Source organism: Dromaius novaehollandiae, chromosome 20, assembly GCF_036370855.1.
Source record: "Dromaius novaehollandiae isolate bDroNov1 chromosome 20, bDroNov1.hap1, whole genome shotgun sequence".
NCBI lineage: Eukaryota > Metazoa > Chordata > Aves > Casuariiformes > Dromaiidae > Dromaius > Dromaius novaehollandiae.
The window spans coordinates 4019873-4032815 of record NC_088117.1 but is presented as its reverse complement, the minus strand read 5'-3'; the positions used below and the strand labels follow the sequence as shown (position 1 = coordinate 4032815).

At 44.7% G+C, this 12943-nt stretch overlaps 1 protein-coding gene across 5 annotated transcripts in view; it reads right to left on the bottom strand.

Moving 5' to 3' along the window:
• CACNA1B (calcium voltage-gated channel subunit alpha1 B) overlaps nucleotides 1-12943 on the bottom strand; it is a 320424-nt gene that overhangs the window by 115346 nt on the left and 192135 nt on the right. For all 5 annotated transcript variants that reach the window (XM_064523641.1, XM_064523637.1, XM_064523638.1 and 2 more), the window contains 3 exons: nucleotides 11066-11197; nucleotides 9895-9967; nucleotides 5395-5512 (listed from right to left, as the gene is read on the bottom strand). In XM_064523641.1, the coding sequence (XP_064379711.1) occupies nucleotides 5395-5512; nucleotides 9895-9967; nucleotides 11066-11197 (323 nt within the window). The remainder of the gene's footprint in view (nucleotides 1-5394; nucleotides 5513-9894; nucleotides 9968-11065; nucleotides 11198-12943) is intronic.

Below are 12943 nucleotides of genomic sequence, written 5' to 3'. Positions count from 1 at the left end.
GGTCAGAGCAGTAGGCACGGAGGCCAAGCCGCCGCAGTCTGCAGGCGCTGCTGTAGTCCCGGGCAACGACGGCTGTTTGGGTTTCTTCCTCTGGGGTGCTTCTAGTATGTTAGAAATGCTTCCAAGCCTCCCGCTCAGGGAATAAATGTCTCACTAATAAAACTATCTTCCTACCACTGCCTCCTACACACCCATGCTGAAAATGTCTCATGTGACATAATCAACCACTGGAAATATATATATTTTTAACAGGCCAGGCTGTTTTGATCCATCTCCAAGCAGACTCAGTCTGGTAGAACTGGGTTTTTCTGCCCAAAGAAAAGTCCCTCTGCCCCTTTCCCAGAGCTCAGGGATTCCCTAAATATCATCCAAACTCCAGCCTCTGGTCCAGGCTTCGTAACCTAGACAGATTCACGGACCGTGCTGGCTAGCTGAGCCTTGCAGCCTGTGGTTAGTACGGCTCTCCCACGCAGCAGCTAAAGGCAAAAGGCAGCCAAGGCTTCATCTGGGAAGGCTGGCACTTTCTAAGCATTTGCTGCATTTCATTTCAGGCTCTTCTGCAAGGGTTTTGCAGAGAGGGGCGGGGGGGAGAACTTTGGGAGGGGGTTGGCTGTCTCTTTTTCAACCCCCCCCCCCCCCAACAGATATATCAATTTACAGGATAACAATGAATACAGACATGGTGTAATTTCCTAGAAAATGGGCCAAATCCTGCTGTCACTCTAATCATACTACTTTCATCAAACCATTTAAGTCACAGAGATCTGGCTCCACACAGACTCTGTGGAATGGGAAATGTAACATAAGAGACTTCCTTCTTATAAAAACAAAGCTTCTGGATCTTTTCCTTGCAAAGTCCCTCAAAAATGTAAACTGATTCAAAGAAGCAACTCAGTTGCAATAAGAAGCAGGAGAAGACAGCACCCACCCACATACCTTTTTTTATGAAGAGGAGCAATTAAAAAGCCCCAAGCAGCTCTGGGAGAGGAAAGGAATCCCTCATGCTTAAAAAGAGCAAGTTTTGCACGCTGACCCCAAATCACTAATGCTGCTTCTCTAACAAAAAGATTTGGTCCAGTCCTTCTAACTTCTTAAAAGTGAATTCACCAAATGCTTATGTTAAAAAAAAAGAAAATAAAACTACTCCCAACAGAGGAACTGAAATGCCTTTTGCTTGGCTGCTGCTCAGCCTTCCAGATGGGGCTTAGGAAACCAATTTCAATGTTAGTGATGTGACAAAATAAAAATGAGAAGGCCCATGTAAGAAACTGAGCCGCACTGAAAGTCTGTGTAGGTAGGGCCCGTGGCAATTCCACACGACACCTGAAAAAAATCCATTGTGTAAAAAACCCACATTTTTAAAGCTTTTTTGAGGGTTCTGCAAGGTGGGGGAGTGATCTTTGTGAAAGGTAGACCGACTATAATGTTTAAATCCCAAGCTGGAGCAGAAAAGACAGTTCACATGATAGCTAATTGACGATCCAGCCAGTGCAGGACTGCTCTCTATAGGGTATCCTATATCCAGGCTACAGGATTCTCCCTGGGAAGGTAAACCTCAGGCTCACACAGATATCTTACCCTCCGTACACTTGCCTTTTCCTGACGTTACTGTGATACTGCGGCAGCAGCGCTACTAATGACTGTTTTACTTTCTGCAAAAATGCAGAACTATGTTTTTTCTGGCAAACGAAAATTTATTTTCAGACATTCAGATGTTATATTTTTGACAGTTAAAGTTAACGCAAGCCACTGGTGAGATACACAGTTCAGCTTACCTTCAGCATCAACGCCCTCAAGCATCAAAACTGTAGCGAGTAAAATGCAGTGGTAGCAATGACCTTACTGAAATACTGTTTGAAGTATCAGCACAGGCATTAGTGGGTTTGTTGCTGCTATTCCCACAGTAAACAAAAAGCAAAAAGACTCAGCCCTGGTCTTCCGCAGGCACTCTCCAACCTTATCCTCTCCTCCTGCCTGCAGCCTCCGGAAGCTTAAAAGGCAAACATGGCCATGCGCGATGCAGAAGTGCACTCCCAAATTCTCTGAAATTGTGCTGGGGCTCTCAGACGGACTGGTTCAGTTTCTACAAAGGAAACCTGGCCCAAATCTCCGAGTCTCTTACAAGGATGTAAATCTCCACAGATTAGCTTCAGGTTTATAACAAGAAGCTAGTGAAGAAGTTTTCTCAGATCAATTTGCTCTGTTATAAAATGGTTTCTCGTCCTTTCTTTTCTTTCTCCCCAAGCCCAGAGGCTCAGTCTGGCTACACTGAAGGTGTGCCACCAGCATCGGGAGCGCAGGCAGCAGGGACTGTCCTGTGCAAGCTGCTACTGAGCCTCTAAAAGTGAAGGACTCTGGAGTCCACGATCGCATGGGCTGCCAACCACTCAAAGGGGAAATAAAGAAAACCACTGCAAATAAATACTGAAAGAGCTAGTTCACGAAAATGTCTTTAAAAATGCACTCCCCCCGGTACAACCTTCCCGTGAACCCATCTACCAGCTAAGGTGGAACTTAGATTGACACATGGTTTTGCTCTGCAGCATAAGGTCCTCTTTACAGGCAAAATGACACTGGCGGGGTTTGCTCAGCCCATCCAACTAGTCAATCATGGCAAAGTGCTTCATACAGCAACCATTATTTTATACTAATCCTTTACCGTCTGGGCTGCCCTCTGCCTTGATGAAATATTTCACAGATAAATGACATCAAATTAGAAAAACTATTGCTATAGAAAATTTCAAGGCTTCTCGTTACAGTGTTTGTGTACAGCCAGTGATGGCAGGGAGGCAGGAAGGGCCCACTGATGTTTCAGATGCATTTCAAGAAGAGTGAAAGTAAATTACTATAAAAAAACAGGTATGGGGGGCAAGTCTTACTTCCCTAGCAAGGGGATGGATGTGTACTCATGCTGCATGCAAAGATGATGACAGGAATGACAAAGTACAGAAGAGGAAGGCTGGTCCAAAGCACAATCAAGGCCAATCCTAGAGGCTGCTCTAACTTACAGCAGCCTGGGTTTGCGTGGCTTTGCAAGGGTATTACACCCCCAGCTGCAAGAGCACACCACACTGAAACTCTCCTCACCTGCCCTATAGCAGCCTCTTCCCCCAAAACAGCCCTCTCACTGACTCTGGAGGAGGCTACACTGAGTGTCCACTACGACACTGCCAGGGAAGCCACCTCCTTCCTCTCTTCAGCAGCAGGATGCTGCTCAGGCAGAATGCCAGGATGACATTCGGGGGGAATGCGTGTACAATTTTGGCTCATCACGTCGCTTCTGCCATGGCAAGCAGAAGCAAATACCAAATTCATTGCACCAGCAACAGGTGAAACGGGTCTTTATTCCCTCCTCTTGAACATCCCCCTGCTCTTCCTCTTCTAATGAAACCTAATGGACTAGGGAGAAGCTCCCTCTTTTAATAAACTGGACAAGAATGGATTTTATATCCTGTCCTTTAAAAACGTTGGATCTTAGTCACTCTAAGGTTAAAAGTCTCTCTCTCTCTGTCAGCCCTGCTGTCAGGCCTGCTTATAGCTTAATCTCATGTTCAAATGCCAAGCCCTGAGGATTTAGAGCTCTCCCTCCCATCCAGCTCTCCACTGACCTAGTTTTAAAAAGCTTCGTGTTTCTGGAAGGGGGCATGTTGCCTGCCACGAGGTGGATGTCTGAGACTAGCTGCCAAACCAGTCCATGTGTCAACACTTACTATTGCTCTGACAGTCCACATTAATGGGGCAAATTCCACAGAGACGCACTTCTGTGGCAAGTACAACTCGCATGCTGTCTGCTCTGCTGTTCCTTGTCACAGTTCCTCATGCTTCATGGGGAGATTTCATGCAAAACAAAGAATGAATGCCTTGCTTCACAGTCACTGCATGCTTATGTCCCATGTCTTCTCATCTCAACCCGCAGCTGAAGGAATGAACAACTCTATGTGCAGCTCTTCAGTACGAGTAGTGTCCCCCACTTACCCTTCCCCTTTCATAGGAGCTACCTAGCCAATGTTGCTAGCCCAATTAAGACTCCTAGGAAAAGAAGAAGACGAGGAACTGTAAGTGGCAGTAAGGTTCACACTGCTGGGAAACCCTATGGAGAGCTCGCAAGCAGAGCTGCAATATGCAGCAGTATTATCCCTATTTTACAGAACAAACACATCAGCTAAGTTGCCTCATACATGCAAGAGTTTTCAAGTTTCCATTTGTAAGGATGCTCTGTTTCACACCAGACAGCTTATCTCCGCAGCAAGCAAGTGTCTCAACCTAATAATTTTCTACCTAGTTAACATAGGCAATGCAATACAATGTCATCGCATCAGCAGTCACCACCATGGAGCAGGGATAGAGCCATCACTACTTCTATGCTCTGCTGGCCCTCCTAATTGCACCCAGCCATTAGCTCTGAGATTCTCTTTGCTTGTTTTTATATAAACATATATAAAATACACCCTCCCTTTCAAATCCTTGCTCCACTTGACTTACTTTCTTGCCTTCTCAGAGACGTCTGGGGACAAAGACATATCACAGAGTCTGCTGCTGGGTCCCCAGCAGGTGCCCAGGGACTTCTGGGGGAGGCAAGCTCCCAGTTTCCTGTTTGACCTCAACAGATTTTCATGATAAAGCAGAAAAAAAACTTCACAGATCTCACGTTTGGTCTTGGAACATCACCCAGTACTCCCAGAGCCCAAAACCAAAGATCTGGAGTCAAGTTTTAAGCACCTATATAGAGACGAGACAATTTAAGGTGTTTGGATTATCAGTAGCTGGTTAAACTGTCATGTAGACAAAGGGAGGGATCAAACAGAGGCCTGATCTATACCCTGAACCAATTTCAACTCTCTGTTCCCTGTGCCCAGTGCGAACTATTTGTGAACATATTCAAGGCACAGAGGTCCCATTCTGACTTGATGTAAATCATTTTTCCCACAGTGCAAATTAACTCACAACTGAATGTTCTTAATCTAAAATATAAACATTAAAATGAATGAAGACCATGTTCACACTGCAATCAGAAACATGTTGCTGATGTGGGCAATTTGCCTATGCCTGCTTTAACCCTGCTGGCTCCGGTTCTATAAGGAGTGAAGCCATAGCAATGAGCTGGTTTTAAAAAGCATAATGAGAGGGAAGCATTTAAGATAAACTAGATATTTCTAGCAGTTCAGAGTTAGGGAGCATGTACCTGGATTAGACAGGTAACAAGTGGGAACTTTTTAACTTGGCTAAAGTGCGGTTGAACATGTCCATGTCCACATGCCCGACCCTGCAATAGAATGAATAATTTGGGTGTCCCTCTCCAGTGCCTGTTCCACCCTCTAGGCTGGTCACCTCTAAGTGCTGCAGAAGAGCGCAGGGCACATTGTGCCACTAATGCAAACCAGCGTGCAAGGATACAGTTGCCAAACAACGTCAGGACGATGAAGTAAATGGAGGAAAACATTCCTGAGCGGACACCACCTTGTGATTCGATCCCGTGATACATCACCGCATTCCAGTCTTCCCCTGTCAGGATCTGCACAGTGACATTTGGGAGAGAAGAAGAAATGGTGACACAAAGGAAAAAAGAATTAGAAAAGGCCTGGAGGACCTAGGCAGTTACATACAATCCAGGACTGACCTATGCGGGGAAAATGGATGAGCAAGTTGGTGTATCAGACTGTGGTGCTGAACATCAGAGCCCCTAGGCTTGGATGGTCTCACCCTACACTGGCTACAGCTTCCCTGGTTTTTGCACCTCCCTTACACAGAGCACGGACATGCTCCAGGCCACACACTCTCAACACACCCACACAGTCTGGTGTCATTCAGCTCTGACATATGCAATGACTTTCGGGCAGAACAGTTGGAAAAATGGGTAATGGTGAGTTCAGCTAACACCTCTGAGGAAGCTGAGAGAACCAGACTGGAGGAGGTGCCCAGCCTCACAATCACCACTGCAGCACAGATGGGGGTTGTGCAACATCCATAAACACATATGCTGTGCCAGGACTCCTCTGACATGCGGTAAATATGGCATGCCAGGAGGAATGAGGGACTTCAGGACCACTGACAAGGGAGGAGAGTTGCATCAGTTCCTGCCTGCTCTTGGTTATTTTCCTGATTGTAGATTCACATGCAGAAGCAGCAAAAGCAATGTTTCATCTGCATTCCCAGCAAAATTTCTCCCTCTCCATTTTTAGGTCCTGTAGAGATAACCAAGTTTCGACAGCTCTATGCATGGCATTTCCTATAGACAAAAGAAAAGTGACTTCTATGCTTAGTGCCCTGAGCAGGATTCTCTACTAACTTGAACTCCTTTCATCTCCAGGGATAAAAAGGCTTTACCAAGCCCCTGTACAAGCCCTACTCTCCTTCCCTTCCCCACAGAGTAAAAGACAATACGCAGGTGGATATCAGAGCTTGGCAGAAAGTCCTTCCACAGACAAAGACTACTAACATAACCAAATTGCAAATTCCAGACTACTCATCAGCTGCTGATAGACAGAAAACTTCTTGCTGCAAGGATGATACTGATGATAGCAATAGCATGAGAGCAAGTATATACACAAGCGCATGTAGTGCATATACAGACTTGTTTCCTAAATACTGAATCTGGTCTCAAATAATTCAGTGCAAGCCTGGAGCAACCCACACAATTGGACTTGCTTTGGATTTACACCAGAATGACTGAGGCTATGGACCAGGCCATCAGACTTTCAGCTCTGCACTAACTCACACAAGACTGCTCACAAACCTGCATACAAATCATTTCTATGAATTCACAACTGTTCCTGCTTTCTGGGAATAGCCATAAAGTGATTTCTATTTAAATACTCATAGAAAGAGAAACTGATAGGAGCACTTCTATGCCCTGCACAAGACCAGCAGTCACATATATCACTGATTACAAGCTGCACATAAACAAATCCAGTGGGATGGGGATTGGTTTCAAAAATCCAGATAGACTAGTTTGAATGTGGAACAAAATCTTAAAGAAAAAAATAAAGATTGTTTTATGGATCCTTTTCAGGTAAGTAAATGGTCTAAACTCAGTGAACTGTCCATGAAGAGCTGAGGATATTCTCTGGGGCCCTGGGGAGAGGATGGACACCTAACCCAGTGTTCTTCCCACCATTTGCCCGATCAGCTGGAGGAATTACTTCAATACCTAGGTAGCAGGCCCCATGGACCAGAGCTTGTGTGGTTAATAAAGGTCTTTCTGGCCCGCAAGAGGAGAGGAAAGGACAGCACTGCAGAGGGGGAAGGGGATGAGAGCTTTGGAGTAAGGTGAAGCCCAAAGATTTTGTTTTTCCCTCCGCCCAAAACTGCTTTTTGGCTCACAAACTGAACATTTTGTCCAGTGCAGCTCAGGATTTAATATGTAGGCTTGGCTGAGGAGCTATCAGATGATGGAATAAAAACAACTTTTAAAATCTGCTATGTAATCTTAATGGCCTAATGAGCACATTAATGATGGAAGACACTCAGCTGCCAGGAATCGGTAAAGCACAACTTCAAAGCGCTGTCCTGAAAGGCAGATGCTTTCCTGAACTGGGGCCTGACTAAATGCAGAATTGCTTAAACTCAGCATCTGCCATATCTCACAGGTATGCCAGAAAAGAGCACAGCTAGGGCAGCCAGGACACACGGTCATTAAACCGAACCCAGGCAATGCTTCCCAAACTTCATCAAGGTGTCCTTCAGCAGAACTGATGTCTGGTCACATCCTGCCTCTAAGACTCCTCATCCCCTCAAGCAGTAATCACTGGTATACTCCTTAGCAGCTGGCACCATTTAATTATTTAAGTAGCAGCCTCCAAGGAGCAGAGCATGTATGGTTAATAGAGGTCTTTCTGGTTTATAGAGTCTCGGTGTATGGATGTTGTGAACACTTCTAGCTAAATGATTACTGGTATAGGGAGATGTAGCAATTTATTTTTCATGCATATAGATGCACGGATATATATATATGTTTAGTTTGCATGTCTGTATTTTTATATACACAGCTTGTCATTCAGCTCACAAAGACTTTCTCAGGAGGCAGGAGCCATGGAAAAACGTGCAATGGTCTTCAAGGGGACTTCAGGGGCACTGGGGCTCAGCTGCACCCAATTCTAAAGTCATCCAGTTGCCAAGCAGACAAAATCTGTTCTGGGAGACTCATGACAGAGGCCTGCGACCCAGCCAGGTCCGCTGAGAAAGAAAAGGCTAAGCCAGACTTCTGCAAAAAGGCTCCTGACCCAGACATGTGGGTTCTAACAGCCTTGCTGCCTGCAGTTCAGCTGCGTCTCAAGTGTCTCGAGCCCTCCCCTCGGCTAGCCAGCTCCTGCCTAGCACTGCAGCACAGCAAGCCCCAGGCCCCTTTGGGCTTGCAGACGGGGTCTGGATGTCACAGCATACCTGCAATGTCCCAGAGCCTCCTGCAAGCACTTTAAGTGCCTTCCTGTTCAAGTTTTCCCCTTGTCTTGGCTTGAAGAGGCCTGGACACTGCACCTGTAACTCCAGTAAGGGGGGACAGACTGGGAGCGGAGGTTATTGCAATGCCTCAGTGAGGTTGCACCGAGTTAATTATGTGCTGATGAGTTTTTTGGTTTTAATTCATAGCTTTGATGTTCTACATGAATATCGTAAAAACAACTGCTTTCTCTTTCATCCCACAGCCACTATATTACAGGAGTATTTATCTCACCAAAAGAAAGGAAATATTTCAGCGAAGTATTCTCAAGAGGTGGCTATAGTCCCAAACCAAAATAGCATCCAAATTTCCAGATGTTCATATCCGGAACCTGACTTTGGTTCAGTTCCAGTTCTATAGCAATACTTTTACATTTCTGTAAGCATTTTCTTTGATGAGTACCAAAATATTATGCAAATATTAATCTACCATGATTTGCAATATCCTGTGAGGTAGGTAGTATAGAATCTGTTTCACATATGGAGAGAAACAAGACCCATATGAAGCTGCTTACTCAAAAGTCACAGGACACATTTTCTTTAAGATACTTTTTCTGTTTTAATCCAAAAGTTGTCATCAACCCTTTTTTTTTCCTTTTTCAGAACACGACACTGAAATACATAATTCGAGCCTAGCTGAAATCCAGGGAAGTTTGCACCGGGGGTAAAGTCTCAGCTTGAGCCCACAACAACAGTTTGTGTAGGACAGCTCTTGTAGATGGAAGCAGGTCTTCCACAGACCTGTAAGGTTTACTTGCTGTTTCCCATTGAGCAGGGTGCAGCATCCCTAGTTCTCTAGTGAAACACCTGAGCTAATGTTTAAAAAAGGCATGTAGAGAACAGCTGCAAAATTAGGCTCTTAAATCTGAGTTTTACATCTCCCAGAACTGCTCTCTTCCCTACCATTGCATGAACTTGCCCAAGGCTGATGCCTCTTTCTGTGCTCCCCCACTGTTTTTAATTCTTATCTAGCATTATCTTATCTTTAGTCATTATGGTGCAAAAAATGCTCCATTATCTCCTTACTGCCTGGAGCCAGCTCAGGCCACTTTCCTCATTAAATTATAGCAACCAGAGGAGAAAGTGAAACAGGTCATCCACACACTGATTGTCTGTGCTTCATGCCAGGAAGATTTAAGCAGCAGGGCACATGCAAGTACTGCCATTGCATCATGCAGTCCTGGGGAGGGGTAGGGGAAAATGTTCATAGGTAGGCATGGTCTTTAAGCTATGCACTGAGCCATCTGTTTTATCAAGATTTCTTCCCTAGAAAAAGATCTTTCTTTTCTAATTGTAATTCCATAACATTGATTTTTAATGATACATTCATCAATCAGTGCAGATAATCTTCTCCTTTCCTAAATCCCACAGACTTTTGGGGACCTCTCAATTGCCATAAGCAGGAAGAGATTCCCAAGAATCTCTTTACTAATATTCACCTAGAACAAGGGATGTTTTTACCTGGAATACTGTCAGGATGGCAGCAGGGAAGGTATCAAAGTTTGTGGTTGGTGTTTCATCTTGAAAGTTGAATCTAGAGAGGTGCAAGAAACACAAACAGCAGCAGTAAGGGACAAACAATTTTGTTACATTCTCATAATGCCCTGCAGCACGAGTCAGAGAGCAACATTTGTCCTACTCGATGATAACAGCCCTGGCAACTGCAGCGGAGGACATGACATCTAGGAGAAAATGGTTAATAGAACTATCATGAGAAACTTAATTTTGATGTTTCGAGATTCATTTTCATTCATAATTCAAATGAATAAACAAAATCTCAAATGTTTTTGTGGGACTAGCAATTCCCAGAAGTTTCTTTCCACAAGTGTAAAACTCAAAATCAAAATTGCCCTCTTAGTAGGTCATTTCATTTTTTTTAATAAAAGTTGTTGATATTTTTAAAAAGTTATGCCATTTGAACATTTAAATGGCTTGTTGTTAAATTTCTTGTAGCAAAATTCATCACAACTGACATTTCTTAGTGAAAAAATTCAGGTTCAACAAAACTATATTTTCCAGCAGAAAAATACTCCAAGTGAAAAAAAATCCTGTAGCTGTGGCTAACAGGGAAAGGATTTACCTTTCCCCTCACAGTTGAAAAAGTGCTGCCTCTTCAGATCGTATTTCAGAGATCTGGTGTACACAGGAATCATGGAATGATATAGGAGCTTTGAAGAAACTATGAATTATAGTAACTAGAAAGAATTCAGCTCTTAGACATACACAATATTCCAGCAAGAGCTTTCCTAATGCTAAGCATGCTTTGTTTTTATTTTAAAATTTTAAAAAACATTATACCAAGATGCCAAGTTGACAGCCTTAAAGAGTGAAGTTGTCTATTCATATCCAGCCCGGATACAGCCCCAGAAACAGATATACCTGTATCCTTACATCTTTCACTGGCCTGCAGTCCTGAAGCAGCAGTTTTTACCTTGTTGTTGTCCTTCTCCCAGGAAAGATACCAAAACAGGAACTTGTCTCATATAAAGCAGAGATCATTTAACTGCAGCCTAGAGCCAAAATGTTCTGTATCCTTGATGCAAATCTGTTGAGCCCTCCAGTCCCTCCCAACCTTGTGTATTCCAGGTGACTGCTTTCAAATAACCACTGACAGGACAATGATTAAACTTACTGTCCTCCAAAGAGCTGCATCCCCAGCAAAGCAAACACCACAATGAACAGGAACAGCAGGAAGAGCAAGCTGATGATGGATTTCATGGAGTTCAGCAAGGAGACCACAAGATTTCTCAGGGAATTCCAGTACCTACATCATGTATCAGAGCAGCCAAGAGATAACATTAGTGGGAGAAGAGCCTTCGGTGAGAAACTAGTATGATCTACTTTCTTGAAAAAGGAACAGTGGGGAGTAAGGGATGAGAACTGGACAGCATCCTTTAACTCCCCACTTGGCTTATGTCACTGGAAAATATAGCTCACTGCATGGCAAAATCACATGTAGAATCGCAAGGGCAGAGACGGGCATCTCAAGCATGTGCCCACCAGTGCAGAGCAGGCGCCTTCATGAAAGCCTTGGGGGTTCGGTCAGCTCAGTTTCTCAGTAACCTCGTTCCTGGTATAGATTTCTATCGTTCAGCATATTCTCCCATGTATTCCCCCTACAGCGCTGCAGTCAGCAGCAGTGTCAAAAGCAGAGGTGTATCACCATCATCAAGGTGAGACTGAACCTGGGGACTGTGAATTCCTTGCTTGGTAAGACATAAACCAGGAATAAACAGCTCCCCAACCCCACCACCAGGACACCTTCATGAGCGTGTACTTCCAAACTCACCGACAGCCCTGAGCCTTGTATTCACAAACCAACTCAGAACCCCACATCCAAATGTTTAAACATTTCTTTAAAGGTTTAAAACATACACTTAAGCACCTTCAGTGCGTAGGTGCCTTCACTGCGGGGGCAATTTAGTCACACATTCTGGGCATCCAGGGCCACACAACCTCAGAAGATCAAAACTCAGCAAATCTGGGACATGAGTTCCGACATGACAAAACGGAATGGCTCAGCCTGAATCCTGATTGACACACAGCAAGTCATATTTGGCCATATACCAAAGCTCAGTTTGTTTTTGCCTCCCTCCTTCCCCTGAGATCATCCTTGGTTTCATCCCTTCTCACTCCTGACCTGCACGCACGCAGGGCAGGGCAGGCACATGGAGCCATGGCGGGCCTGAGCACATCCTCAGAAATGGCACTCTTGCCTTGTTTTATTGCCCTGCTGAGAACAGGCAGGGAGCATTTACATTAGGAAAACTAATGAATCAGAAAATGCAGAAAGAGCTATTAAAGCAGAGACGCTCTTTGACAATCTCCTTTCAGACAAACAGTCATGAGGAACAACAGGGCCAGAGCAGACAATATGAAATGAGTGATTTAAAGCCATTTCACATGTCAACTGTTCATGATTTTCAATTTGAGACCACACGCAGGAATTTTTCCAGCAAACTCTCTTTTTCTCCAGTGACTTCCCTTCTTCCCCTGCCTGACCCTAGGAGCCACCATCCAGAGGCTGGTCTCCATAGCAACTTGCTCCTCGATGCTCTGCATATCCTCCAGCAGCATTTTGGGGACAGACCCGTGCCCTGAGCTGCTTCTTGCAGAGCAGAGGCGTGCCTGACAGACGAAGGCCCGTGGATCTGTCTGAGCCACGCATGGGGAGAGCGGTTCACAGGGTAAGTCAGAAAACCAGAACACTATCCTTTCTCTTCTATTTGTCTGCCTTTTCCTTTTCTTCTCTCCCCACGGTGTAGCTGAGAGGACCGAACTGCCTCACATTTCCATGCACAGGCACGTCCCAGGCAGAGCCAGCGGACTGCTCAATGGTAAGAGGAGCAGGATCTTGCTTTCCTGCTGTACCCATTCCAAGAAAAGGTTTGTCCATAATACCGTGACAGTAGGTTTCATGGCAAATTCTGGTCTCATGGGAGAACCTCTTCAATTCAAAAGGATGCAATCAAGCCTACTTAGGATTAGCCCCTACGTGAAAGAGGCTAAA